Consider the following 27030-nt stretch of genomic DNA (forward strand, 5'->3'; position numbering starts at 1 on the left):
TTACTATAGACTGTATTATTTCAGATTATTTATTGTGGCTTTGGAGGATCTACTGGTAGCCCCTCAGAAAGCTTTGCAACCTGGTTTTAACACATAAAGCATAATTGCATGCCAGGTTTTAGGGGTATAAATGCCCAATGAAGATAAAATAGCTGATTCTCTTAATAAATAGCAGCTTTAGAAAAACTGAAATGGTGTTAAACTGTGCATGCACATATGTGTGTATCCCTTGTTTGGTTTAGTCAGCATTTCAGATGATGCTTTCCTAGGTAGCCAAGAAGGTCAATGGCATCTTGGCTTGTATGAGAAATAGTGTTTCCAGCATGAGCAAAAGAGATGTTAAGGCCCTGGAGTGTGTCCAGAGAAGGGCAATGGAGCTGTGAATGGTCTGGAGCACGAGTCTGATAGGGAACAGCTAAGGGAACTGAGGTTGTTCAGTCAGAGAAGTCTCAGAGGAAACCTTATTGCTATCTACAACAACCTGAAGGGAGGTTGTAGTGAGGTGAGGGTCAGCCTCTTCTCCCAGTATAATACTGATGGGGCAAGAGGGAATGGCCTCAAGTTGCACCACAGGAGGTTCAGGATGGATATTAGAAAAAATTTATTCTCTGAAAAAAGTGGTGCTGCAATGGCACAGGCTGCCCACAGAGGTGGAGGAGTCACCATCCATGGAGGTGTTCAAGAAGCATTTAGATGTACTGAGTGATATGGTTTAGTGGGAAATATTGGTGGTAGGTAGACAGTTGGACTAGATGATCTTGGAAGTCTTTTCCAGCCTCGGTGATTCTACGGTTCTGTGGTTCTGTGAAATGGGGAGTTGAGAGACTCATCAAACTCTTTAACTCAAAAAGGACAAATAGACCAGTAAAATGTCCATAGTGTTTAATGAGTTTATTAAGGAGACAATTTCAAGCACTACTTCAAACAAAATGATATTTTATAGCAGGGAGGATGAATTTTATTCACATCATACTGATATCTTTTTAAACCTTGAGTGGGTCATTCTAGTTCCCTACTTTGCTCCTTATGTTTGCTCTGAACCCTGCTGGAACAGAGTTTTGATGCCCTTGCAATGTGTTTAATTCACCATTTTAATTTACTCCTTTTTTGTCAGCTTTCAAAGAGAATTTAAGTGCCTACCTGCCTTCTTCTGTGGGAAAAAACTCATTAAATTACATTTTTAAGAGTGGCTGGAGTGCAGGTGGAGAGGGGAAATTCTCTAATGTAGTTATCAGGATGTTTTTCAATACTGTGAGGGTGGTCAAACACAGATGCTCTGTGCTTGTCAGTGTTTCAGAGGCACTTTGTTAATGCCTTAATAATATGCTTTAAATTTTGGTTTACCGTGAAATGGTCAGGCATTTGGTCTCGATGATTGTTTAAAGTCCCTTACAAGTAAACTGTTCTGTTCTACCCTCCAAAACTTGAGACTTTCACTATTAAAATGCAGCCTTCACAGATCTTCCCCAAAATAGTATGTTCCTGTTAGATGAATATTAGAAAGGGCCAGGAGGAAGAAAAACACTACTAAAATAAACATACCAATACCAAAACAGCAGTAAAAACCTGTATCATGCTCTAGGCTGAATATTTCTGAATGCTAAAATCCTGTTAAATTTTAAAACTCAATCTATATCCAATTAGAATCCTGAATTATTCAGTGTAAACTAGCTTTTTGTTGCAAGAATGTTGGGCGTTTTGTCTACTCTGATAGTTTTTTTTAAGGGGTTTCTTGCAAATACTCTTTTTGTTTGTTTGTTTGTTTGTTTGTTTGTTTGTTTACAGTGATTTGTTTTTTCCCAGCTTTTAGGAATTTTTCTTTCCTGTTACTTTCCACCATTTCAAAATGGCTCAATTTCTGTATGTTTCCAAATACACTGTAAGAGGAACATCATAGCTCAAAGGTTTAAACAGTTTCCTTTTGTGTTATTTGAAGGAAACGTCCCTGAAAAATTAACAAACTTATGATCTGCTATAAGGAAATACGTTTAAAGTAATGAAGCAAAACAAAGAGAAGTAACATTTGTGTTTCTGAGTCTGGTGGAGTCTTCACTTTGTCAAGAACACAGCTGCTGTTTGGATGGCAGTATTGCTCATCTCAGAGGGTTTATCTGGCTCAGCAGAAGTGATCAAGATGAAGTCCAGTATAGCTAATGAGACTTCTTATCTGTTCTAACTGTCAGAATAACCTGTCTGGCTTGTTTGCTTAAAACGTACTTAAAGACAAACTGTGTGTACTTTCCTGCCCAGAACAAGCTTTTTTCACAAGGCATTAAGTTGTCCACTAGATAGAAAAGGTGTTCAGAGAACTGACTTTACTTCTTGAAGACATTTCTTCCTTATCCATAGAATCACAGAATGTTTTGGGTCAAGATCATCTAGTTCAAACCCCCCTGCTATAGGCAGGGACACCTCCCTCTACACCAGGTTGCTCAAAGTCCCATCCAGCCTGGCCTTGAATGTTTCCAGGGAGGGGGCATCCACAGCCTCACTGGGCAACCTGTTCCAGTGTCTCACCACCCTCACAATAAAGAATTTCTTCCTAATGTCTAGAATATATTTTCTTCCAGTTTAAAGCCATTTCCACCTGTCTCTTATTGCAATATTCTTCCATTTTACTAATTAAAGCATGTTTCAGCTGAGTGTCTCTATTCTGAAAAAAGAAGAGATGCCTAAGTAGGGAATCCCTACTTCTGAAGTGTAAAAATTTAGAGGAAAGGAGGCCACGTCAGTTTAATCATCTTCCCCCGGCATACTAACATATTTGTTATAGCCCCAGCTTTGAGCTAGAGTGCTAGACAGAGAGATGCAAGACAGCAGGGATGCTGGGTCATTAAGAATGAAAACTACAGGAGTTTCTATAGATGGAGTGTGCCGTCTCTGCTCTCTTGCATGAAAGTGCAGCAAATCCTGCGTATTGAACATTTTAGCTCTGCCCAGGTCTTCCTCTGCCAGCTCTAAAAAAGCAAGTTTGTGATGCCAGTCATACCGTATATCATGATACATAGGCAGGCTACTCGTTCAAGCCACTTGAGAAGCTGTGTCTGTCTTTGGATTCCAGAGAGGGAGAGGAGGAATGGAAAGAGCTGGTGTGGTAAATTCCTTATAAGAACACCGTCATTCAAAAACGCATTTCACTCCCAACAGAAGAGGAGCTTGATTCCAGTTCTGCCTTTAAAAAACGTATGTTCAAGCCACAAAATCCCAGCAGCTTTTAACACCCAGTTTGACATAACTGACAGTCTGTTCTCAGGGGGACACTCCGCAGAGCTGCGGTAGTGCAGAGTTTGCAGACTCTGATAAATATGCATTGGCACTTCTGCACAGAGGGAGGCATGGAGAATGAGCACTTAGTCTTCGTCTGCAACTTTCCTGTTTACCTCTCCTGGGCATCTAGACCCTAATTATGACAGATTTTATAAATCTGCTGCAGGAGTGAAGAAGCTCTCTCAGCCAGTTTGGTCTCTTATCAGTGTGACCTAAGTGCAACTTAGGTTTAGTTTTTCTGAGCCAAAGGCTAAAACACAGCTAAAGATATTGGGCCAAATGGACAGAATGAAATGCAGATGCTTTTGGAAACAGTGCACAGTGTCCAGAAGAGCATCTGCATTTCATTTTCAGGTGTGCTGCAGTGGCCTGTGGCTAATTACTATCCTTGAAACCTCTGGTACAAGTTACATTCTGTCTTTTCAGTGTTTTACTCCATTTCGGAAGATCGTAAGAATTAGAAAAGGACAGTGCTTACAGTTTCAGATTGCAAAGACCATTCTTGCCTCTGCTTAGGTAGTTCTTAACTTCATCAAGAGCTAAAATCATTTTTAATGTGCTCTTCTCTTTTCCAAAGACGTGATGAAACACCACGTTTCATTTGGGAACAACGGAAGGCCAAAATTACACAGCTATGACATGTTGCTGACATGTTAGGTCAACCTGAGAATCTGTGAGAAATTAGCTTCTCTTCTGTGCCAGCTAATGCTGCCTTGCCAAAGTACTGCCTTGCATGTAGTGGTTTGTATGACAGCAAAGATTGGGTTTGGTTGTTTTCTTTTAATCTGGTAAGTCATCCCTCAAAGGTGATGTGAGCTCGCAGTATAAACAAAAGCAGTCAGCCAAACAAAACACTTTGTAATGTTACGTAGCCTTTTCAAAAGACAACTTTACAAACTTCAGGGTAAGCAAATGCCTGAGTATTTTTGTGATTAGGACTTCAAACTATGTTATAGTTTGCTATAAGAAGGATAATCTGCTTTTCTTACAATAAGTAGAGCAAGACGAACAAAAAGAAAACCTAAATTAAATAAAAAGAATGACATACACCTTCCAAGAAAAAACTTAGAAGTCAACAGTGGCAGGTAATTGAAGCTTACGTAATCTCACGACTGTGTTCCATGAAGACCATTTTGTCTTAATGGAGTTCATTTGATAATTTAAAACTTCTGTCATTGTTTCCAACTTTTCTAACACGTGTTTTATTTGGAGATTCTTCTGATAAAAAATATTGTGTGTGAACTGGTTTCTCCAATGCATGTGAATGCATCAGTAATACGTGCTTCATTTTGTATTTTATTGCTGTCCTAACGGAGAAATAATGGAGTAAACAGTCTTTAAAAGAAGCCTGGCCATATAATCTTTTATTAATTTCTGAAGTGGTTCTTGTAAGTTAACACAAAACAAGACAATCCATCCATGAGGCAGCTCATGCATGTTAAGATCTCTCCAGTAGTTTGGGGAGCATTTTAGTCAATACTGTGTGTGAATGGGTATGAACATTCTGTAATGATTTTCACATTGGAATTCTCCCCACATAAGACATGAATTGTCACGTGGGCATTAGGAAAAAAAAAAAATAATAATCCCAAGTTGCCTTTTGTAATTTCTGTTTGAAGTGCTTGTTACCATTTGTTACAGATATAAAAGGTATCACCTTGTTGTGCTTCCCTTAATAAAGTATAAGGTTTGGAAATAAACCCCCCGGGCTACTGACCTTTTTATATTCTTAGACAATAAAATTCCTCTGTTGCAGTGTGAGACTATACAACCAAGCAGCTGCTTTTTGAATTGCTAACAATTGAGCTATGGAATAATATAGAATGCAAGAGTGAGTCTTGATTCACTACTCCCTTTTTCAATTGTAGGTTTTTATATTTAACTCTGTGACAGTGGCTATTCCAAAAGAATGGTCCGCAAATGCTTGAGCAAGCAGATCGAAAGTGTGATGAATAAGAAGTTTTGAAATGTAAAAATAAGACATTGTGATTAAAAAAAAAACAACAGAGAAATGAGTATCTCAGAATAAACTCCTAATTTTTAGCCTGGCTTTTAAAATTACTTCTTTTTGCTGCACTAAACTTTATAGGATTGTGGCAATTCTGAAAATGAAAGCATTCTTTTAAGCTCCTATATTTAGGCTTAAGAGCCTATATTTAAGCATTCGTGCTTGAAAATATTGGGAAGAATCTCTTTTCATTCACTTTTGGAGAATGCAATTTAGATAAAGAAATGTGTTCTCTTTATGTGTGGTTTACGTTGTCAGATTGTATTCTGGTCTTAAGATAAGTAGAAATAATTTAATGTACGATGACTTACACTTTTCTAAATAAAGTGGTTTAAACCTTGAGTTTCCATTTGATGAGAAATGCCCATATTTTGAAATGGCCTTTTTCCTCATTTCAACAGTAACATCAGCATTTTCCATGTACCAGAAACTGTGAAAAAATGTACTTTGTAAAAATTGAGATATTCAAAATCCTTGACACAAAAGAGACAAAGTGATTTTTGCATATGGGGGAAAATTCCATGAGCATTTCAATATTTGCTTCAATAGTGAGGAAGCTGGAGGATAAGAGTTCAAGGGTTGCTCTGTAACCTGGAACACTGGAAAACTTGACTTCCAAACATACAAATTAATGTGGAAACTTGGAGTTCTTCAAAACCTATTATTTTGGCTTTGAATTTGATTATTTTACTGAAATAATCGTATATTGGCCTGGAGATCCCATTGCAGCCTTCCAGTATTTAAAGGGGGATTATGAAAAGAAAGAGAATGAATGGGGGAATGGTTTTAAGCTCAAGGATTGAAGATTTAGTTTGGATGTTGGGTGAAGTTCTTTACAGAGAGAGTGGTGAGGTGCTGGCACAGGCTGCCCAGAGAGGCTGTGGATACCCTGTCCCTGGGGGTGTTCAAGGTCAGGTTGGATGGGGCCCTGGGCAGCCTGGTCTGGTACCAGATCTGGAGGTTGGTGGCCTCCCTGTATCAAGAGGGTTGGAACTTGATGATCCTTGATGTCCCTTCCAATCCAGAACAGTGCTTCCAGAAACATGGTTTAGTTTTTGTGTAGACCTGTGAGAAGCCAGCAGTTGGAGTCAATGATCATTGTATGTCCCTCCCAACTTAAGATATTCTGTGATGCTATATACATTAAAAATAAATACAACACACAGCTGTGCTTTGAAGTTTGTTAGTAAAGGGGAAGTCAGGTGAGGTTCAGCTCACATTTTGAGTCAGTTTGTGTTGGTCATCACTCTTTTTATGAGACTTCACTCCAAGTTCCCTTCAGCACTAGATAGAAATCCTGCAGTGAAGTCCTGTGGCTTGGGAAATGAAAGGAAACAGTTGGGTCTTTTCCTTCTTTTCCCAAACTTCTTAATCTGTAGCTGCTAATGCATGCCAAAGATTGCTCTCTATATGGCTGTCCCTCAGCTTCACTTCAGTTTTGTAAATAGTGTACACCAAAACATGTCTATCCTTCCTCTGGCACCAATGCTATTGCAAAACATCTGGGTCTAATGAAATGTAGCCTGCAGTGAAGTCCTTGGCTGTCACCCCTAATTCTGACAGCTAGTGATTCAGTGATGTTGGCAAATAACTAATAGAAAAAAATAACATCCCTTTTTAGTATCACTTAAGAAGGATTTCTCATCTTTCGTGGTGGATGATGATTGATCTTTAAGCTTCTGCACTTGTTTCATAAACACTTCGAAGCAATCCTTATCTTTTGGGCTTTGCACATTGCAAACACTAGAACATCCAAAAACGTCATCTGTGTGTATGCTAATATTGTTGCCTTCAGAACATCTTCCAGGTTTCTCTCCGTGCTCTGTTGCCTTCTAGCACTACAGTCAAGCCTACCCTTTCACATAACTAAAATCTAATCCAGAGTACAATTTTGTGAGGCTGATGCACGTTTAGTTGTAGATGTCAGCGGGTCACTATTCTGTTCAAGGGATATATTTTTGTAAGCGATAATCCTCTGCTTTGCCTCTGACACGTACTTTCCTTCCAGCTGAATCTTTACCACGAGGCTAATAACTTGAAAGAGATTTCTGAGTTGGAGTAAAACTACTCCTTTTTTCTTTTTCCCAGTAGGAACTGAACTAAAGAAAATGTCACCCACTTGTTCCCATTTAAGTTTCATACACTGTGGGTCACTCAGATAAGTATAAACTGCTACTGAACATCTGAGCGTCTTTGTATCAGATTTTTCTTTTTCAAGTAGTGTGTTTTATCTGCAAATGCTTTTTTTTTTTTTTTTATCAATTCCATTTAACTAAGTGGTGCTTTGAAAGAAGTTGTAGCTTTCTTTTTTTTAACTGATTTTATTCTTCTTATTTGACTTTGCAATGTATAGAAAAATGACCCTGAAAAAAAAATTACTGAAGATGACCAGCTGGGAAATAGCCTGACCAGATACCAGACCCTGCTAAGCAGAAGAATCTGTATAGATTGTGTTGGCAGTATACATCTATTTACCTTGAAATACTGCTTCACCAATTCCACTAATTTTGGACCTTTGTTTCCCTTGGTCTTTTCTCTGATAATGAAATACATTTCCTGATTGGCAATGAGCCTGGTTACTGTGGAATCTGCATGAGCCAGGGCATCTTCTTCCCTCCTGCTGGGTCAGTGAAGCAGTCATAATTACTGTGATCCTTTTGGGTTGGTACTGCAAACCTCAGCAACCTATAGCTTTACCTTTCCTCTGCTCATTCCAGGACATATGGGAGATGAAAAGAGCTTTGTCTTTTTGGAAGGCATATTATAGCTTAGTGCTTTGCTAAACTCAGATCAGCTGTGAGTTTATTCTGTCATCACAATTAACTCTTATATAAGCCCTCTAACCAGCCCTTTTCCTGCCTTTTCTGTAACTATATAATTTGATCCACAGTCCCCTTGAAAACAATAGAGCAGCTTCACTGAGATTACTGGGTATTGGGTTGGATTTTATGTGCAATATTTCTATCACTGCAAAATCGAGCTACACTTTGCTTATTACAACAATCTCCTGTTTCTGCAGAGAGGTGTACTATGATACTATGAACCTTTATATGTATTTTTAGGTTTTCTTGTGAACATTATTGAATAAGAAACAGTATTACTCATCAAAGCCGAGAAAAGTAGCATTAAAGAGAAAGGCACTTATTATTCATTAAGGGAGGAAATGGAGAAAGAAAGAACCTTCACCTTTTGGAATAAGCCCAAAAGCATAATGGTAGTGCATTGGCCTGAATTAACGGAGATTTCTTCACTTCTCCTTCACACAGCAGAGCGTAGTAGTGTCATTCTTATTCCACCTTAACATCTGAAACTAACTTCTCTTTCTTTAGATGGAAAATATTTGTTGACAGTACAACCATTTACCTTCATAACTTTCACAGTAATGAGATTGTAATATGCTACCCTAGGGATCGAGGAAAGGTTGAGCCAGTGCTAAAGGTTAAATAGACATCTGTCATCTTGGTGGCTTTTGTATATCCAGACCTTCTCTGATGACAGTGAAAGCAAAGTTAGGGATAAATGTGGAAGACTATAAATCGTGACTAGTTCCCTCTGGCTGCTTTTCATATTTGTACCATGTAAGCTGAGCAAAGATCACTTTGCTTACTGTTCCTCAAAGAGAGAAGCAAGCTTAAGGGATTTAAATGTGGTAACTGTCATAGTAAAAAATAACTTCCTAATATCTAATCTAAATCTGCTCTCTGTCAGTTTAAAACCATTACCACTATTCCTATCACTGTATGCCCTTGTAAAAAAATCTCTCTGTATCTTTTCTATAAACCCTTTTCAAGCATTGCAGGGCTGCAATGAGTTCTCCCCAGAGCCTCCTCCTCTTCAGGCTGAACAATCCCAGCTCTCTCTGCCTTTCTTTGGAGGAGAGATGCTCGAGCCCTTTGATCATCTCCTGGCTCTCCTTTTGACATAGTTCAAGTAACTCTAAGTACAGAGATGATGCAAGTCTGGTGTTTTAAAATAATATATTTTATTTGTTCCTGCTTTTCTACAGCCTGTCTTATAGGAACAAGGATGAACCTGTCCTTGTAGGAATGAGGATGTGGGGAAATTTATGTTCTCAAGTGTATTCATTATTTCAGTAGCTAGAAGGCACTCACCTGAAACATCTAGTTCTGAGTTCTCATAGGGTAGCTGTTAATACCCAAGGTTTGCTTTGTAGAAATTATGCATGTAATCTCAGTAGTCCTGGAATGATACCTCATTCAGATGATTATTTTTCACCTTCACCTCTACTCTGATTCCTCCACAGACTATTCTTACCATAGAGATAAATTACCAGGTTCACCGAGAAAACGGAAAGTAATCACATTCTCATCTTAAGGCCCAAAGGGGGATTTAACTTGGATTTCTTTTAAGAGTCCGGTAGGAGGGACCAGATCCTCATCTGTTATAAATCAACACATTCCTTTGAAGACAAAGGAACTATAAGTGTCTCAGCATTTTTTCCCACAGAGCAGTACTCCACCGAATGTGATGATGTACACTTTGTGTTGCAACCTCTGACATGCATAAAACTTTGTACAGGTTTTGTTGTCCTTTTGCAGTAAGAATTAGAATCCTTCAGACCAATGCATTTTTCTCCCTTTCCCTGTCAGGCGAAACCCACTCCACTTCCACCTCATCGCAGACGCAATTGCCAAACAGATCCTCGCGACTCTGTTCCAGACTTGGATGGTCCCTGCTGTGCGCATAGACTTCTATGATGCAGATGAACTCAAGGTAAAGACAAACACAGCTGTTACTCACGCACTTGTGGTTTCATTTCTATTCATTCATCTGGACTGGGGAGTTGAAGGAGAATTGCATTGTCCCTGGCTAAAAATAATACTAACCCATGTGGCTATAATCTCAGTTAGACTTAATTAGAAGATACTAATTTTCTAAAATCAGTGTGCTTACTCTGCTCATGTTATATATCATTTAGCAGCTTAAAATTTTACCTTCTACCAAGAGGATTCTGGATTTCTGGGTTAAATTGCATTGGATGAAATTGTGTTTTGCTAAGGATGTTTCTTTATGGTACCAATAGAAGAGTCATAAATATCTTGTTCAATGATCTTAAGTCTTTTACTGGAAACAGTCAACCTCCTTGAATTCCTTAAGCAAAGGCATATAAGGCATATAACAGTGTAAGTAAGTGCACACAACCTAAAAAGTTATCAATATTATATTTTGAAGTAGCTCTATTTTTTTTTTTCTTTTTTTAATCTAAGTGCCCTTTCAAAAGAAGAGACTCTGAAAAAAGAAGTGTTCCAAGGGGGGAAAAGTGACTTACTCTAACAAGAAGCCATTACCTTCTCATAGATTAGGAAGTTTAAATTAGATCTCGGGTGCACAGCTTTGAATTTGAGCTTTATGTTTCTTAGCCATGGAAGTAGATTGAAGCACTCAGATTTTAATGTTTGGAGTTGGTGGCAATAATTTGTTTGACTTAACCAAAGTGTTCTGTGCAACACCTCTAAAGAAGGAAAAAAAATGAATTTAGACAATGGCTGTGCCAGTGGAAGGGTAAGTCCAAAATGTGCCATGTTGTAGAATCTTGAATAAAAATGTTACAGAAAGTGATGGAAAAGAGAAAATTTGATTCTTAGGAAAAGATGTTTTTTCTAGATGTATTTATTGGTTTCTATATGAAGCCATATTAGTTATTGACCTAATTAACTAGAGATCTCCCGGAGATCTCCCTTCTGTTCTTTCTAGCTTTATAGTCAGGAGGAAGTTTGATCTTCTGAGCCTCGTACATGTCCATATTACTTTTACTTTACTGTAAATTGTGGGATTCTACAGTGCTTAATTAGCCTCTCAACTGAACGAGACAAACCTCTTCACATTTTCCTTCTGGTCATTTGGGTATGGTCCAATCTAGCTAAGTAAATAATAGACAAGAAAAATAGACAAGAGAGCTTACTTCAGTGAACCCTTACACTGCTTTTAAGGCAACAGCCCTGTGCAGATAAGAAGCTACAGAGCGAAGTCTTGTTTTGTCTCTCCCTCTTCACTTTAATTTTCACGTGGCCAATGATCTAATGCAGTACTGGAGGATCTTTATTATAACCCATACGCTTTAGGTTGGGGATCACTTTCATAGTGGATACAGGTATTGCATCTGCCATGATACTGGCTCATATCCAGATCAGACTGCAAATTTTAGTAAAGAACACAGAGCAACTGTTTAAAGACAGCTGTAGGAACTCATCTTTTCATTTTTCCTATATAATCTCTGGAGAGGATTTAATGATTATTGTGAGTTCACATTTTTCACGTGCACTCTTAGGAGATACATCATTCCGTCCAGTGTTAGGAAAACATGGAGCTTATTCTGGAACGCTTTGCTTTTCTACCTTTCTTTTAAAGTCTGCCCTTTCTCTGGTCTTTGAATCCAATGTTACTGAGGGTATCTACCGAGTCTCAATTTTTAATAACCTTCCATAGTTCTTTTTAAACCTAGAGTCATTGCTAACTGCTGTTGTCTAAAAGGGTTTAGGCTAAAAAATAGCTTGGGAAGTATCTGCTTAGTCTTCATTCACTACCATCTCGTTTTGTTTGGTTGTTTTTGTTTGTTTTTTTTTGAGTATGTTTTAACTGGTACAGAAAGCAGTTAATTTCATGTTTGTTTTGTTTTATTTACCTTTAGATATGTATGAGCTTAAGTCCTGGGAAACGCCCTGCTCCTGCACAGACAGTGGAAGGGACCACATAGTGTTAGATTCCCCATAGATACTATGAATTTCTGCTTGCTTCAGAATATCTGTTTTCAGTTCAGGCAACACTATCCACTGGAGTGTAATTTTTTTCAGTCAAAATTTGGAGAAAATGAGCAGTTTTTCCTAACATCTCCTGCAGTTCTTAAACACACACTGTTTAGCTTAGAGATAGAGCAGACAGTGTCCTGAAGGATGGCGGAGGAAATAAGTCTCTGTAGTAAATGATGGTTTCTCTGAGATTCTAGAGAACTGGATGCTTTCTTTTAAGAAATGGAAAACAAAGTACCACTCATTATCCCTGATTTTCTGGCACTGGCAAACAAGCACAGCTACACTTTGTTTGCTTCTGTGGAAGAGCCATGTCAGATACTCCTTGTGAATTTTAGAAAAGATGTATTTTTCCTTTTGCAAGATGACGCTGCTGTTCATATTTGTCCTGCAGCACATAGAACCTTTGTTCATTCTCTCCCTAGAAGAAGGTACCAACCAGGTTGCTCGGAAGTGTTATGAATCACAGGAGAACATGGCCATGGCAATGTCCATCTTTGTTTGAGGCCCTTGTAAGAGGATGTGGTAGAGGAGGAATCTGATTCTAGAGCTGAACAAAAGCAGCAGCATTTCCAGAAGGGTCAGACACAGGGGAATGTGAGCTTGCTAGTTATATTTCTTTCAGCTATTTTGATGATGGTAACAGCCACTTCTAATAAGACACTTGTAACTTCCAAAATAATTTGTTATGTCTCCTCATTGCCTTGATCATAACCACAAGGGAGACCTGTTGCTTAAAAGCTCTCCCTCACCTTAGTAGCTGTTTATACTGTGGACTGTACTGGTAGTGCAGCTCCCTCCCAATAGCTAAACATGCTACATGCAGTTAGCAGTGAACAATAAGCATCCTTGAAGTGCGGAGAGCTGGTAATGGCAGCAGTAATTGAGCCACTCCATAGCTGCAGAGTTCGTGGTTCTTTTACTCAGTGTGGCCCACACGTAACACTTCCACTGGAAGTTACTTGGCAATGTAGATTTACTTCGTATGCTCGCAGTAGCTCTTGTCATTCAGTTTTGGTCCTAATGCAATAGATGTAGCTATTACAATGCAGCCTCGCAGCACATAACTAGAAATGGAAAATTATCATCTTGAACGTTAAATAAAATAAAATAATATACCTGTGGAACATTGATCTAAATGACCTATTACAACTGTGGCTTGCAAATATCATGCTGCAGGTTATTGTGTTTTCTCAATTCAGTCTGACATGAAGAAAGTCCATTAAAGATGTGCCCACTCTAGCACTTAGCTTCTGTGCTTCATTATTTGATGTGGAATCTCATGCCAGTTCATTCACATGGAAGTGCAGGCATTAAACCCATTGTGATCAGTTCTGGCCCAGAGCAGAAGGAGCAGCTGATAAAGCAGTACGGAATGTGTGATGTGTGGAATATAGATGAGGTGGGTTTGTTTTCCCAGATGTTGCCTGACAGACTGCTGACAACATCAGGTGAACTGAGGGAAGCAGAAGGTAGAAGGTGCAGTTGTCTGCTCTGCTGCGTGTGAATGTTGATGGTCCAAATAAATGCAGTCTCCTCATCACTAGTTAAGCAGAAAAGTCCTTTAAATAGTTCGGCCCATAATCGTACTGCAGTCGATCTGTGAACTGCAAGGTAGGGATGTTGATTGGGGTTTTTGCAACAGATGTGCATTTGATCTGAAGGTGAAATGTAAGACGCTCCATGGTTTTCTGCATATATGGGCTCTATCCCAGCTTTTTTCATTCCCAGAAACACCAGACTACAAGTCTCACTGTCGATGCTGCTTTTGGTAGTTTCTTACCAGAAGTGTTGGAATAGTCTATACAATCAGTCAGAATAGGTAGTGTGGTCCAGAGAAGAGATCCAAGCTGGTATTGTGTGCTGGTATTGTAAGCAACACCAAGTTTAAGCATGAAAGGAGTCACTCCTTAGAAGTTCCACTTTCCTTCCATCTGAGCTGTGAGGGCAGTTCCTTTGGTCAGATGTATCAGTGTTTGGTCAGACAGACAGGCGAGCGCTATGAGATTTAAGGATGAAAATAAATTTAATTCTTTAATTATAAACGTAGTGTAGCTGGGTCTCGAGGCTGTGCCTGCGTGCTAGGTTACTAATTCCTGCACAGATGAAATAAAGTGCTGCTGATTTGAGACAGCAAACCAGATTGAAACTAGATGATTGATTTAGCTGCTGGCCATCTGCACGAACATTTGACAGATTGTTACAGGAGCTCTCCCAGTGGGAATTTCAGACAGTTCTTGAGATTCCCCAGGCAGTCCCTGCTGTGCCTACACCAATTTGTATGCTTAAACGTGTTGATTAACATCCTGAACGGAAAATCTGGTGGACCCAGAAATTCCCAGGAAGTTCTTGCTGCAAAATTAATCAATTGTACAAGAGCAAAACACTTGTAATTATTCAATCGAAACAGCTCTTACAAATGTAGAAATGATCGAGTAGAACAGTCTTTTGTATATTGGAAATGTTTTGCAGGTGGTTTAAGGAGATCTATAGTGATGGATCATGCGTGTGCTAGAGTGCTCATCTGGGACCACAGACCAGCTGGGTCATAATCATTGGACAGAACCAAGTTTTTTAGGGAGTCTTACCCAGTCCAACTAAGATGCGCTTGCAGGGACCCTTATAATGGAGAATCCCTTCACCATCCAAACTGCAACCTATAATGTCTTATTCAGTAAACTGGATTATCCATGCAAAAGTTACCAAGGTCCCGATCAGTAGTTAACCTTTTTATTTTAACCTGTTTTCTGTTCTTAGTGCAATAGGTGACATAAAAAGCAAATCAAATGGCATTGCATTTTTTGTTATCAGTGAAAGCTTTTCCAAAGAGTAATAGTATTGGTGGAGCTGTGAGTATCAAACACTGCCACGTATCAATTTTGGAAACACATTCAAGCAAATATAGTTGCAGAAGCAGTCAGCTATAACAATTTATATTCACAGGACTAGTGACTGGCTGCTAGCTATCACTAACTAGAAGACTTAAACTATATTTGCATAGGGCTTAAGGGCAATGCATAATTTTTTATCTGTTAGTAGTTCATTTATGCCCCAGAGGCAGACACACAAAGTTATAAAGCAAACATACATTAATTTTCTTCTTTTCCACTTCACATGCGAGATCTAATTGTTATTAATGCAATACAGGACATGAAACACAGCACCTGTTTATGTTTGTATTCATTTACATAGTAGTAGGTATTCAATGAAAGTGTTTTTACATAACTGTGTTTTTGGTCAAATATTGTCAGGTTTGCATTTCACTAATATTGGGCCTTTCTGTAAGCTGGTCAATGGTACATGTCAGTGAAATCATAGCCGTGAATTGCTGATTTTTCCCAGCCTTTCTCTTCCAAGAGTATTTATCCTGGTTTCAGTTGGGGTATTGATATTTTTTTTCACAGTAGCTGGTATGGTGCTTTGTTAGGATGAGAACAGTGTTAACATAACAGCATTTCAGTTATTGCTGAGCAGTGCTTGCACGAAGCCAGGACCTTTTCAGCTTGTTGTGCTGCCCTGCCAGTGGGGAGCCTGGGGATGCACAAGCAGCTGGGAGGGGACAGAACCAAGACAGATGAGCTAAGCTGGCTGAGGGAACATCCCAGACCAAATGACATCATACTGAATAATAAAACTGAGGGGAGCTGGCTGTGGGGAGCTGCTGTTGCTCAGGGACTGGGTGGGTACTGGTCCACTGGTGGTGAGTAATTGTATGGTGCATCAGTTGCTTTTTGTTGTGATTGTTTTAATTGTTTTTATTTTCTTTGTTGCTGTTGTTTTCTTTCTTATTAAACTGTCCTTAACTCAAGAGTTCTCACACGTTTACCTTTTCAATTCTCCCCCACATCCCACTGGGGGAGGTGGCGAGCAAACAACTACGTGGTCCTGAGCTGCCTGCCAAGTTAAACCACAGTAGAGTTTAAAAATAAAGAGAAAATACAAATTTAAGATATTCAAAAGAAAAACCTACAGCCAAATACTGTACAGAGTTTCATAACTTGCATGAGTTAGTTTTAGACCTGGATTTCCACATAAAAACTCACTTTGTGCATTTGCTAATGAACATAGTGAACACAAAAGACCTAAAATCTCAGGTGACAAAATATGCTTGTGGTTCTGACATGCAAAGAATTGGGTGGTGTTACTCTTCCTTCATCCACCTTCAGTACCAATGACTGGATCTTAACTGAGCAGGTTATGGTAAGCTGAGATATTCTCTTGCATCAAGGCAGGACTGACTGAGAGGAAATGGGTAGAGTTAACATAACATCCCTTGCACAGAGGAACCTTTATAAAGTGGTCAGATCAGTCTCATCTCTGACTTTGCCTCCAGAGGGAGGCAGCACAGCAAAAGTCAGAAAGTTTAATGCAGAAGTTTTCTGTGTAATTTCTCCTAGGATTTACCTGTCTTGTCAGTTCTTGTAGGACTTGGAACTGTAAGGAACTGGTGTACTGGAATGAAGCCCAGTATGATACAAATAGGTGCAGTATTTCATGGGCCTTATTCAAAGGACCCTGCCAACCTACTGTGTTGTGTTAGTGCTTTGCTCATATTGGGATGAATTATGAATTTAAACTGGATGTTCCAAAGCAAAACCTAGTTTGCATGCTGATGTTAGTGTTTTGAAAACAGTGGAGTTCTTGGTAAATTTTATAACTTATTTCTGACTATTGTGGGCTCCTTTGGAGCTCCACCTTTTCTTGATACTAGGGAAAAGCAAGATTCTTCCCTGTGTCACTATGTACTACAACCACAAGGAAGCCACTCTGTTCTGCATAACATATGTGAATTGAGGAATAAGGAGCCAATGCTTTTCCGCTGCCATCACCCACATTTGTATCATAGTAGCTGACTCCTCAGTGACATTTTGATAGCAAGGATTCCTGTGCGGCATTCAGCTTCTGTAATGTCATTCTTATTTCAGCAATGTGTGCTGAACCTCCAGGGAAAGCTGTTTTAGCAAGGCATGAGAAAAGAAAAATAACTGCATGAGAGATTTTCCAAAGATGATCCAGTTTTACAAAAATTATCCCATGTGTCCTGGTAGAGAAAGAAATTTAAAACCACAACATGCCTCGAGCTGACTGCTGCAACTATTGTTTGTTCTATACATCTCCATTACATCAACTGCTTTTGCAGAACTGTATCATCCTTCTATGAGGGATGAAGGCATTTTGCTATTCCAACCTCACTTTTTTCCTACCGTGGGAAATTTGTTGAACGTTTTTATTTGGATACAGGTATAGGTTGCATATTCCTTGTACTTGCTAGATAGTGGTCATCCTGTATTCAAGGACAATCTCTTTTTGTGACGCTAGCAGATGAAGACTTGGGAAGATATGTATAATGAGTGTAGTCTTACATCTTAATGGCTCTTCACCATACCTCCCCGTCTAGGGATTACTGATAGGACTGATGAGGCAAGCTCATTTCTGCTGGGCAGATAGCATAGGCAAAAAGCATTCTGAAGGTCTATGGCTGAATAGTTAGTTCTTGTGGTGGAAAATGGTATACAACACTTTTTCCCAACTCTGCTAATCACAAGCCATGCCGAGTCTGACATTGCGCCAGCATTTAGTGAAGTTGCTTTTCTCATAGTTCTTCTGTGACCATCTCAGCCTAGGTAAGGGGATTCAGTCTAATTTAATGTTTGAGTATCTGCTTCAAAGGGGGAATTTATAGTAAGGCTAGTAATTATATGCCACCGATGATACATCTTTTTCAGTCAACTTGATATGAAAACAACTGAATTCCTAAATTGTGAAATCTGATTTCTATTAGTGAAGAGAACGCTTTTCAGATCAAACTGACTTCACCTTTCCAGAGTTCTGTTGAGGGTGATTGTCTCACCCTTTCAGCAACAAGGATGGAAACTCAGTATTGTTTTGATCTCCTGATAATTTTCTCGTATGCCGATCCATTTCATCAGGTTTGAGCCTTTTCAAGGTCGAATGGATTCCACAGCTTTTTATCTAACGCAGATGAAAGCCTTCATGAAATGCATCCAGCTATATGGTTTTAATCAGCCATTTAGGATCTGTGTTCACCAGTCTATCTGACTGCATCTGATAGTCCTTAAGGTGAAGCTACAAGATTATATGGAGATTGGGTGACACCAGTGGCTTAGTCTACAAACCAGAAGTTTCAAGAAAAGTAAGAGAGAGATGTCTGTTACACAGACACACCCTTAGAATGTCACTCATACAAATTCTCTGTAATCTTGACCGGTATTTAACCAGAACATAGGCAAGAAGCTATGTTGGTGTTATGAACATCAAGTTTCGTATTTCTTGCTTTGAAAGAGCCCAGCTTTCCCAACTGTATCTTTATTTTCTTCATAGTTCATCTCTAGTTAATTCTGTATTGTATAAGAGATACCTTATGCCTTTCTATTAACAAAGAAAAGAAACACTATTTTTTCTCTCTGTTGCTGTAGTGCTTCTGGTACAAGGTTATTGTTAGTATTGCTTGTTCACAATGGTAATATGTTTTATTTTTTATTATCCTTTTTATCCCAGATGCATTCCAGGAACTTTTTAATTTCCAGGAGTTTTTATAGTTTTCATCTACTGTAATATTTACCATTGGAGAAAAGAGCATAATTTCATGTAATTTTTATTTTCTTCCAGCAATAATTGTTATACAAGAAGTTCACACTTGCTTGGCCTCCAGCCCTGCAGGATGGAAGACTATTTGTTTTCCTGCTAATTCTTTGCTTTTGCTGAAAATAAGAGAACTAATAATTCTTAGTGGAATGTGTTGTTTATCTAACCAGAAAAATGTGTGTTCCACCTACTAACCAGACTCTTTTTTGTTGAAGCATTTTCAGCTTCTGTTATTTAAGCTTATTTGAGTTCCCCCCATTTCTGATCTGTAGGTAGAAAATGTAGAAGTCTATCTCTGTGGAGCACTGATTTTCCTGAAGAGATTCTGAATAATAGCTAGTGGCTTCGTTCTGAGCAGAGGAGTGAATCCTGGTTTTTTTCATTGATATGTCATATTTTGACATCATATTAGGATCTTTGAGCTGTAGTCCCACATGCCTTCCACAGCTCTTCTGCAATTCTCACTTCTGCATTGAGGTACCTTCTGTTTTTTATTAGATACAAACAAGACTAGATTTTTTTCAGTCTTAGCAGGGTGAAAGATTCTTTCCAAAACATTTGGGTTTTCTGCATGTGATAATATTTTAGATCTACCATCTCCTAGCAGATATTGCTGGGTAATAACAAACACTGCACCTATTTTGCTGTCTCCTTTTATCACCCTAGAAACGTACTCTTGTCCAGTCTTACAGGGAAAAAACTCCACTTCCTATATTTTTGTCATCGAGGAGAGGCTATTGTTTGTCCATCATAATGTGTTTATTCAGGAGATGGCATTGCTTTTTATTCTGACCAGTGCATCTTAATGACACCTGTTTAATACCACGCTGTCATGCGCGCTACAGATTGGATGCCTCTGGACTTTAACCCCAAGAGCTGCATGGAAATTTGCCAGAACACATAACACATAATGTCTGCTGCTAATGTGCATGTATTTGCATAGTTACTAAAATTAAAAGGCTGGCATCAACAAAATTTTCATGAATTTATATGTTCCCTGATGAATTAGTACAAAGAGCTCGTTGATTGAGTTCACTAGCAATTAAAGGGTCCTACTGATCTTTCTTATCTTTCTGTATTTGCTTTTGACTGTTGTCCAAATTCTAGCTGTGTCTACCTGTCACTCAACTTTTAGAAGAAAGTTCTGGCTTCTTGCCATTTTATCTAACCCAATCTACATCTCTTTCTTTTCACTCATTCACTGACAGGAAGGGGAAAATAAAACAAAAGAGGAAAGAAAAAAAAAAAAAGGCCGTATTTTGTAGGGAATACTTGCACTGTTATCAATACAAGGGAAGTAAGAGTCAAAAGAAGGTGTTTGGTTTATTCTCACTTACTTTTCTTGGGATGCTCTGACACTTGTTGGTCCTTCGCCCTTGACTATCACAATGAGAAAACAACTGAGTTGAGGCCGAAGTCCTCAAAGCAACAGGAAGCATCATGAACTAAGACTGTCCTGTCTTGTCCTTTCTGCTCTCCACTTTCATCTTGGAAAAGAACAGAGAAAAACAAAGAGAACTTTCAGCAATTTGGAGATAGCAAGAAAGAGTGGAGAGAATTAAAAATGCCCCACAATGAGTGTAAAGAAAAGGACTGATTTATAGTCAGATAGAAATCGTTCTTTTGAGTTTGGTGGGGTTAAGCAGTGAGAGAGAGATGGAAACCTGCTGGAGGAAAGCCAGTCAAAGGCCTAAAAGGAGGGAAATATTCCAGAAAGATCAATGACTCTTTGGTCATTTCTTTTCTGAAGAAGATGTATAGATGATGTCTTGTCCTCTAACAGCAGAGGCAAAAAATTGTCCATTTTGTTTTATATAACAGTCCGCAGTTTCATCCATATAAAGTAGGCTTGTTCCAAACACAGAACATGGCTTAACTCTTGGCATCTGCGGTTAATTTTGTTATTAAGTTGCTTTGAATTAGCATCTTTAAATCAGGTTTTTCCCACTTATATCTGCCCTTTATATATGTATATATTGGTGATAGGTTTGGAAAGAAAGGTTTAAAAAAAAAAAAAAGGAAAAACGAGCACCAACATCAGACTGTGTTACACACTTCGCTACAGAGATGAGAATTAATTTGCAGTTATTTTGCTTTGCTGTATGCTAATGCTGATTTGGGAGGTTTTATTTGTTCTGCCTTTTTAATATCTAATCTTATTTTCCAGTTGTGACTTGCTCCATGATTTCTGCATTTGCTCTACATTATCCAGGACCCAGAGGTTCAGATAATCATCTATTTCAATCGCAACCTTTTCGCTCACTGCTATTTGTATCCAGACTTGTTGCACGTATGTGTGGAAGATATCATCTGTTCATAAAGCAAAAGATGAGGCAGAATTCTATTAAAGTCACCAGTGCTTCTGTGATGAGTAAGAACAACAGCAGTCAAGGCCTGCAGGAATAGAAAAATAATTTTGACAAAAAACGTATAAATTCTCATCTCCTTGCAGTTGTTTCTCAGTGTGAATTAACATTATTTTTGTTAAGTACTCAGGCACAAGAAATTCTAAATCTAGAAAAGTTACACAGCTTTGCTGGGTTCCTGGTATCCTTGACAACCATTCATATAAATAGTAAGGACCTGTTAGAGGGGTGTGGACTGTCAGCCCAATAGAAACCTGTGAATCACCTAGGAAAAATTAAACTCCAGGTTCAAGTTGTATGTTCCCCAGCAAACATTAGGGGAATAGTCTGTTTTTGTTTAAGTCAGGAATCAAGCTCTTCTGTTAATGTTGGTTGGATGAGTGACAAAGAAGCAGCAAAGGTTTGGATTATTTTTTTCCTGTTATTGCCCTCCCCACCCCCATGGTGACATGCAAATAGGATCCTTCTGGTGTGTCTCTGGTGGCAGCTTTCAGGTGATGATCACTTTCTTCCTCCTGGGCTCTCTGCTTGTTCAGAATGGACCCCTCTCTTTTGATTCCTTTTTTTTTAATTACCTGTTAAAAGCAGTGTGATAATGAAGACATGAATGTTAGCCATGTTCATTTTTAACCTGCTGATATTCTTTTTAAGATTGAGTCAATGTGGTCTCAGTAGCAATGTGTTTCATCTTATTCTGCTAAAGCATTTGAGGGAGAATGGGGATCAGCCACGTGGGTTTAGGTGTGCAGCACAGCCACCATGAAATGGAAAAGAATATCACCAAACTAATCCTGATCTGTGCTCAAGCTGCTGGAGTTGTGACTGTTTTCATGACTGTGAGAAGCGCTGTGGGAAAACTTTACAGCTGGATGAAGTTCTATGTGTATGAAACTGAAAAACAGTGAAGAAAAATAGTGCACATCAAGAAAAGTTCCCGCTCTGTGCCAGCAATACGAGTTTGTTTATTTTCCCCGTCTTTTTCTGCTTTGTGTTGCAAAATAAATGTAGTAAGGTGATGGTCATTAAATAGTGACAGTATTTTCCTCCAGCTGAGAAACTACCTGAAAGCCACAGTTCTTCTGGTTTTGTTTTAAGTAGAATTCACCTGCTTTAAAAACAGCATTTTCATCTCACTACCTCTGGCATTCATAGGAGCAGCAAAGCACTAAAAGAGTAATGAAAAAGCTATGCAAACAAGCTGTCAACTGTGTCTAGGAAGTAATTTATCCAATCTGAGGAAAATAACTTGTTACTATTACATGAACATCATACATTCCATGAACAGAATTTCCATGGGTTTTTCCAGTACCTGGACTATTTATAAAGACTGTCTGAAGGAATGACCAAAGAATTTGGTTGGTCTTATTTCACAGAGAGCCCTCTAGTTTTACGTTCTTGCCCGTTTTGGTACAAGTTTTCAGGTCACTGTCGGACAGAATTCAGAAAACTTGTGCAAATCTAAAACTCTCTTTTTGATTATACCTTGACATGGAAGTTTCTGTCTCTTCTACTTTGTTTGTCATTTTTCAGATCCTGAAGTTAGTTTATCACCTTCAGGAATCTTCGGGAATATGTTCCTTTGTTTAAGTTTGTGAGTACAAGTGGATGATGAATACTTTGGAAATTCAGGTTTCCATCAGGTCATTCACCACAGGGTCTAAATTTGCTTTTCTCTACATTTGAATCAATAATTTCTAGATTTAAGATCTTGTTTATAGCAAAACCTGGCATGAAAGTTCTAGGGAGGTAGAACTGCATACAGATTGCAACTTACCCTGACCTTTTGTTTTCCACCTCCTTCCTCCTTCAGCAATGGGAATCTAGCGGTTATGTTGTGGTGGTGGACGGATTTTGGATCTGTTTGGTCTTGAGCTGAATATTAGGAAAAATTTCTTCCCGGAAGGAGCGGTGCTGCAGTGGCACAGGCTGCCCAGGGAGGTGGTGCAGTCACTGTCCCTGGAGGTGTTCCAGAACCGTGTGGATGTGGCACTGAGGGATGTGGTCAGTGAGCATGGTGGGGACAGTTGTACTAGATGATCTTAGAGATCTTCTCCAAATCTAATGATCCCATTTCTTAATCCATCTCTGAGAGGGGTACATGCAAGTGTACCCCTTGTACAACTGTACAACAACCCCTTGTACAATGCAAGTACCAACTGCTGCCTGTGGGCATGAACCCCACCAATAAGATCTTTGGATTCTTGCAGGATTCTTGCCTTAGTGGTGCTTTTGTAAATTCATCTGAACAAGAAAGAGTATCTTTTACTTGGAGAGGAGATGACGGTATTATGTGCAGTGGAGGATTATTTTGATTTTTTTTTCCTTTCTTTTTTTTTTCCCCCAAGCATATCAAGGAAAATGCTGTGAATTTAGTGAGGAAATCAGTGCAGTATTGAAGGTTGCATTTTTACAGTGTAAAGAGTTTAAGGACATGCTGCCAGGGAAAACAGTTCATCAGCCAAACTTCTCCTATCTTATCACACTGAACAGGAAGCATTTTCTGTAGCTCAGGGGGTGCCGCGGTGCTATATTCTTTCAGATAGGGAGGAGTTTTGATAAGAAAATGGGAAAAGTATGTTACTGAACAGACAAAAGGAAGGTGTGAGAACTACAGCCCATTCAATCAGAAAAGTCAGGTAGGGAGGTAGTCAGGTTTGGTTAGCTGGAGAAAGGCTGCATTTGCAAAGGAAATGCAGGGTCATATTTGTGTGATTGGTTAGCTAATTCTCTGAGTGTTTTATTATGTATCTCCTTCCAGTCCAAGCAGAACATAGCAAACCAGATTGTTAGGTTTTCTGTCAACTCTAGTACTTAAGAGTTTAAGTGATGAGAGGAACTTGTACAGTCCCTCAGAATATCTTCTGTGTTTGCTACTGTTCTGTGTTGTGATCTGTATATATATTTATAACCCAGCACTAGGGTAAGGCTTCTAATACATTGTCTCTTTTCTTGTACTTCACATTATTGCTCTTATCCTAATTTTATTACCATAGCAAGGAGAAGGATGATGGCAGAAAAATCATACTTGAAAATGAAACACCTCAGCCTGTAAGTCTGAGGACCTTTGAGAAGCATGACGTATAAAGAGGAATGTAAGGTGTTTGAATTTAATTGATCGGGCTTTTAGCAAATACAAAACTGTGCCCCGTGCTGGCACAGAACTTCAGGGTATACTTTTGTCCTCACATAATCAGAGCACTTACCCTCTTTTTGACTTTCATGTTCATGACTGCCACCAACCCCTGCACCATACTTTTGACACTCAACTTTCCAAGCTATCTTCCTCATCCATATCCTGATCTTTTGATCAGGTGGCAGCTCTTACTAAATGAGAGCAAAGAACCCTAACTCAGTGAGTACAGGGGTGGGCTCTGAATTGGCCATAACCACTCAGAGAAACAGGTTTGCTATTAATGATAGTTCTGTGAAAAAGAATGATAGCCATATTAAACGGGTAGATAGCTGGATTCATATGGGTAGTGTTTTCCACGCTGCTGTCTGCTCAGTCTACAAGCTTCCATCCCCTTCATAGCTTCCTAAAGCCTTGGCATGCAGTTGCTATACAGTTTATTCAGAAAAGTTACTCCTTTTCCCTCTCTCAGTAGCAGTAACAGGGAGCTTGATTTTGTTTTTAAGCTGTTTGCATTAGACTTCTTTCCTTAAAGTGATACCTCTACAGTAGCATTTCATGCACAGCCAGAGCAACTGTGAGAAAGCTGAATTGGGCTGGCCACAGCCACAGTGTTTCATTCAGCTTTTCCCAGAGATGATCTGTGCAGTTAGTTAGGGAAGACTGTGTTGGCAAAGTACAACTGTGTGTGGAGGCTGTTGTTGCCACTTCTCTCCTATTTACCAAGGTAATCAGTTATGTATAGCATGCACTTGAGCATATACTTCCTGTATTCCTAACCAGAAGAACTGAATAATGTAGATAGTTTGTTTTTGCTCTTCAGTAATCATAGAATCTTAGAAGGGCTGGGGTTGGAATGGACCTTAAAGCCCACCTTCGTTCCAACTCCCTTGCTGTGGGCAAGACTGCTGCCCACCAGATCAGGGTCCCATCCAACATGGCCTTCAGTGCCTCTAGGGATGAGGCAATAAAAATAGAAATAGTAGAATCATAGTATCACCAAGGTTGGAAAAGACCTCCAAGATCATCCATTCTGATGAAAGATCTCTAGTAAGATACTTTTTAACTTACCTTACTAACAGAAAAAAAGAATCACTGTCAACACCAGCTAAACGCTTCTTTTCACTCTCCTCTCATGAACTAAAATGCAGATTTTGAGAGCTAGAGATCTGAGATAAAAATGCAGACTATGTTATTTCTCCTGAAGTGAGAACTACACAAATGGAAAAGTATGTCATGCAATTTTGTGTCAGTTTACTCTTTTACTAACTATATGTATGTATATTTTTTTCTGTTCCTTCCATACCCTCTAAGAACATTAGTTCTCAGCCACTCTGATGCAAATTGTAAAGCAAATGATTCACAAACATCCCTGTATGGGTCATTTTAACTAGGCTAAAGAAAAAATAGATTAAGTCCTACAGAAAATACTGGGATAACTTTTACATAAAGGAAATGGCAGCTTAGTGGTTGCATGGTTTCACAGGCATTTGTGCCTACACCAACTTAACTATTCCAAACTGGCACTTGATTACTGAATATCTATTCAATCATAGTGTTCTTATAATTTATTGTATTTTTAAACAAGGCTATGTGTGATACACACATACACAGTGCTGTTGTGTAAAGAGTTTTTCTTGGCATGCATTTGGCACGGTTAGATTATTCATGATTAGTAATTCCACCAGGAAATCATTCAGGGATCAAATTAGACCCCTGCTTATGTGTTAGCCAACACTACATCAGGAGGAGAGAAAATTTCAGGTAAGTCAAACCAGCTGACAGTTTAAGCTTCAACGGAGGCTCAAATCAAACACTGTGGACCACTTGGAACAGAGACCGCTCCTTTTCATTTTCAGATGCAATTGTTTCAAGTAACAGGCTTCAGGGTGGCAATCCTGCTGTTTTGATGATGTTTTGGGAATCTTGAGGGAAAAGGAAGTAATGGCTCCTGAAGGTGACTCTTTTCCAGCTGCCTTTTCCGTTTTCTGCTTGTCTCAGGCTATGCAGGAGACATCTGAGCCCCTGCCATATTAGGCTCATTTGCATAAACATATTAGAAGTCATTCTGGAGCAGTATTGCATTTGGACTAATTAAATGAGGGACATGCCATCCAAAATTAATAACACGGGAATGGATAACACTAAAAGCAAGCTCCGGTCTCAAAAATTACATTAACTCCTGCATTATGTCAGTATGGCTAGAGAGCTGATCCCCATGGCTGGTATAGCACAGCTATGTAAGGTGACAGATTCCAGATGATGTGCAGAGGTTGGGGATCCAAGATAAATACTGCTTTGCTGGCATGTTGGTGTGCTGGTCAGTTCTTTGTGCCATCGTGTGGGAGAAATGGGATCACAAATACCTGGAGTTTTGAGGGCCTGGGTTTGAAATTCTCTTTGTCACACATAGAAAACAGTTCTAGAGAGTATGGAGATTCATGTGTGTATGCTTAGAGACTAAGTAGTAGAGTATTTCAGGAAGACAAATTAGATTTCTCTTCTAAGCACCATACAAATTACGGAGAGAACAAGCAAGCAAGAATGAAATAAGAATGATGGCTTCATAAATGAAACCATTTTGTGTGTTGCTTCACTCTTGAATTTATTTATTTATTACATAGTGGTTTCTATCAGAGCACTTTCAGTTTTGCCCATTCACTTGCTTCTACTAATTCTGGCATTCAGCAGTACAAATCTTACAGAGGAGAGCACAAGTATGTAGCACAACCACTTGTTTAGGTGACAGTGCCAGCAAGGTAGTGTGAACAGATGATTATATGCAAACTGTATGTGCAGGCAAGTGAATGCACTCATTGATTGCCAGGATTAGATGTTTTGAAAAAATGCAAAAACCAACAACAAACAACAAACAAACAAACAACT

At 39.0% G+C, this 27030-nt stretch overlaps 1 protein-coding gene across 5 annotated transcripts in view; it reads left to right on the forward strand.

Annotated features, from left to right (window-relative positions):
• The window catches only part of LARGE1 (LARGE xylosyl- and glucuronyltransferase 1), a 275468-nt gene that overhangs the window by 135725 nt on the left and 112713 nt on the right, over positions 1-27030 (forward strand). For all 5 annotated transcript variants that reach the window (XM_015863596.2, XM_015863603.2, XM_032445042.1 and 2 more), the window contains one exon: positions 9886-10009. In XM_015863596.2, the coding sequence (XP_015719082.2) occupies positions 9886-10009 (124 nt within the window). The remainder of the gene's footprint in view (positions 1-9885; positions 10010-27030) is intronic.

The sequence above is a fragment of the Coturnix japonica genome, chromosome 1 (assembly GCF_001577835.2).
Source record: "Coturnix japonica isolate 7356 chromosome 1, Coturnix japonica 2.1, whole genome shotgun sequence".
NCBI lineage: Eukaryota > Metazoa > Chordata > Aves > Galliformes > Phasianidae > Coturnix > Coturnix japonica.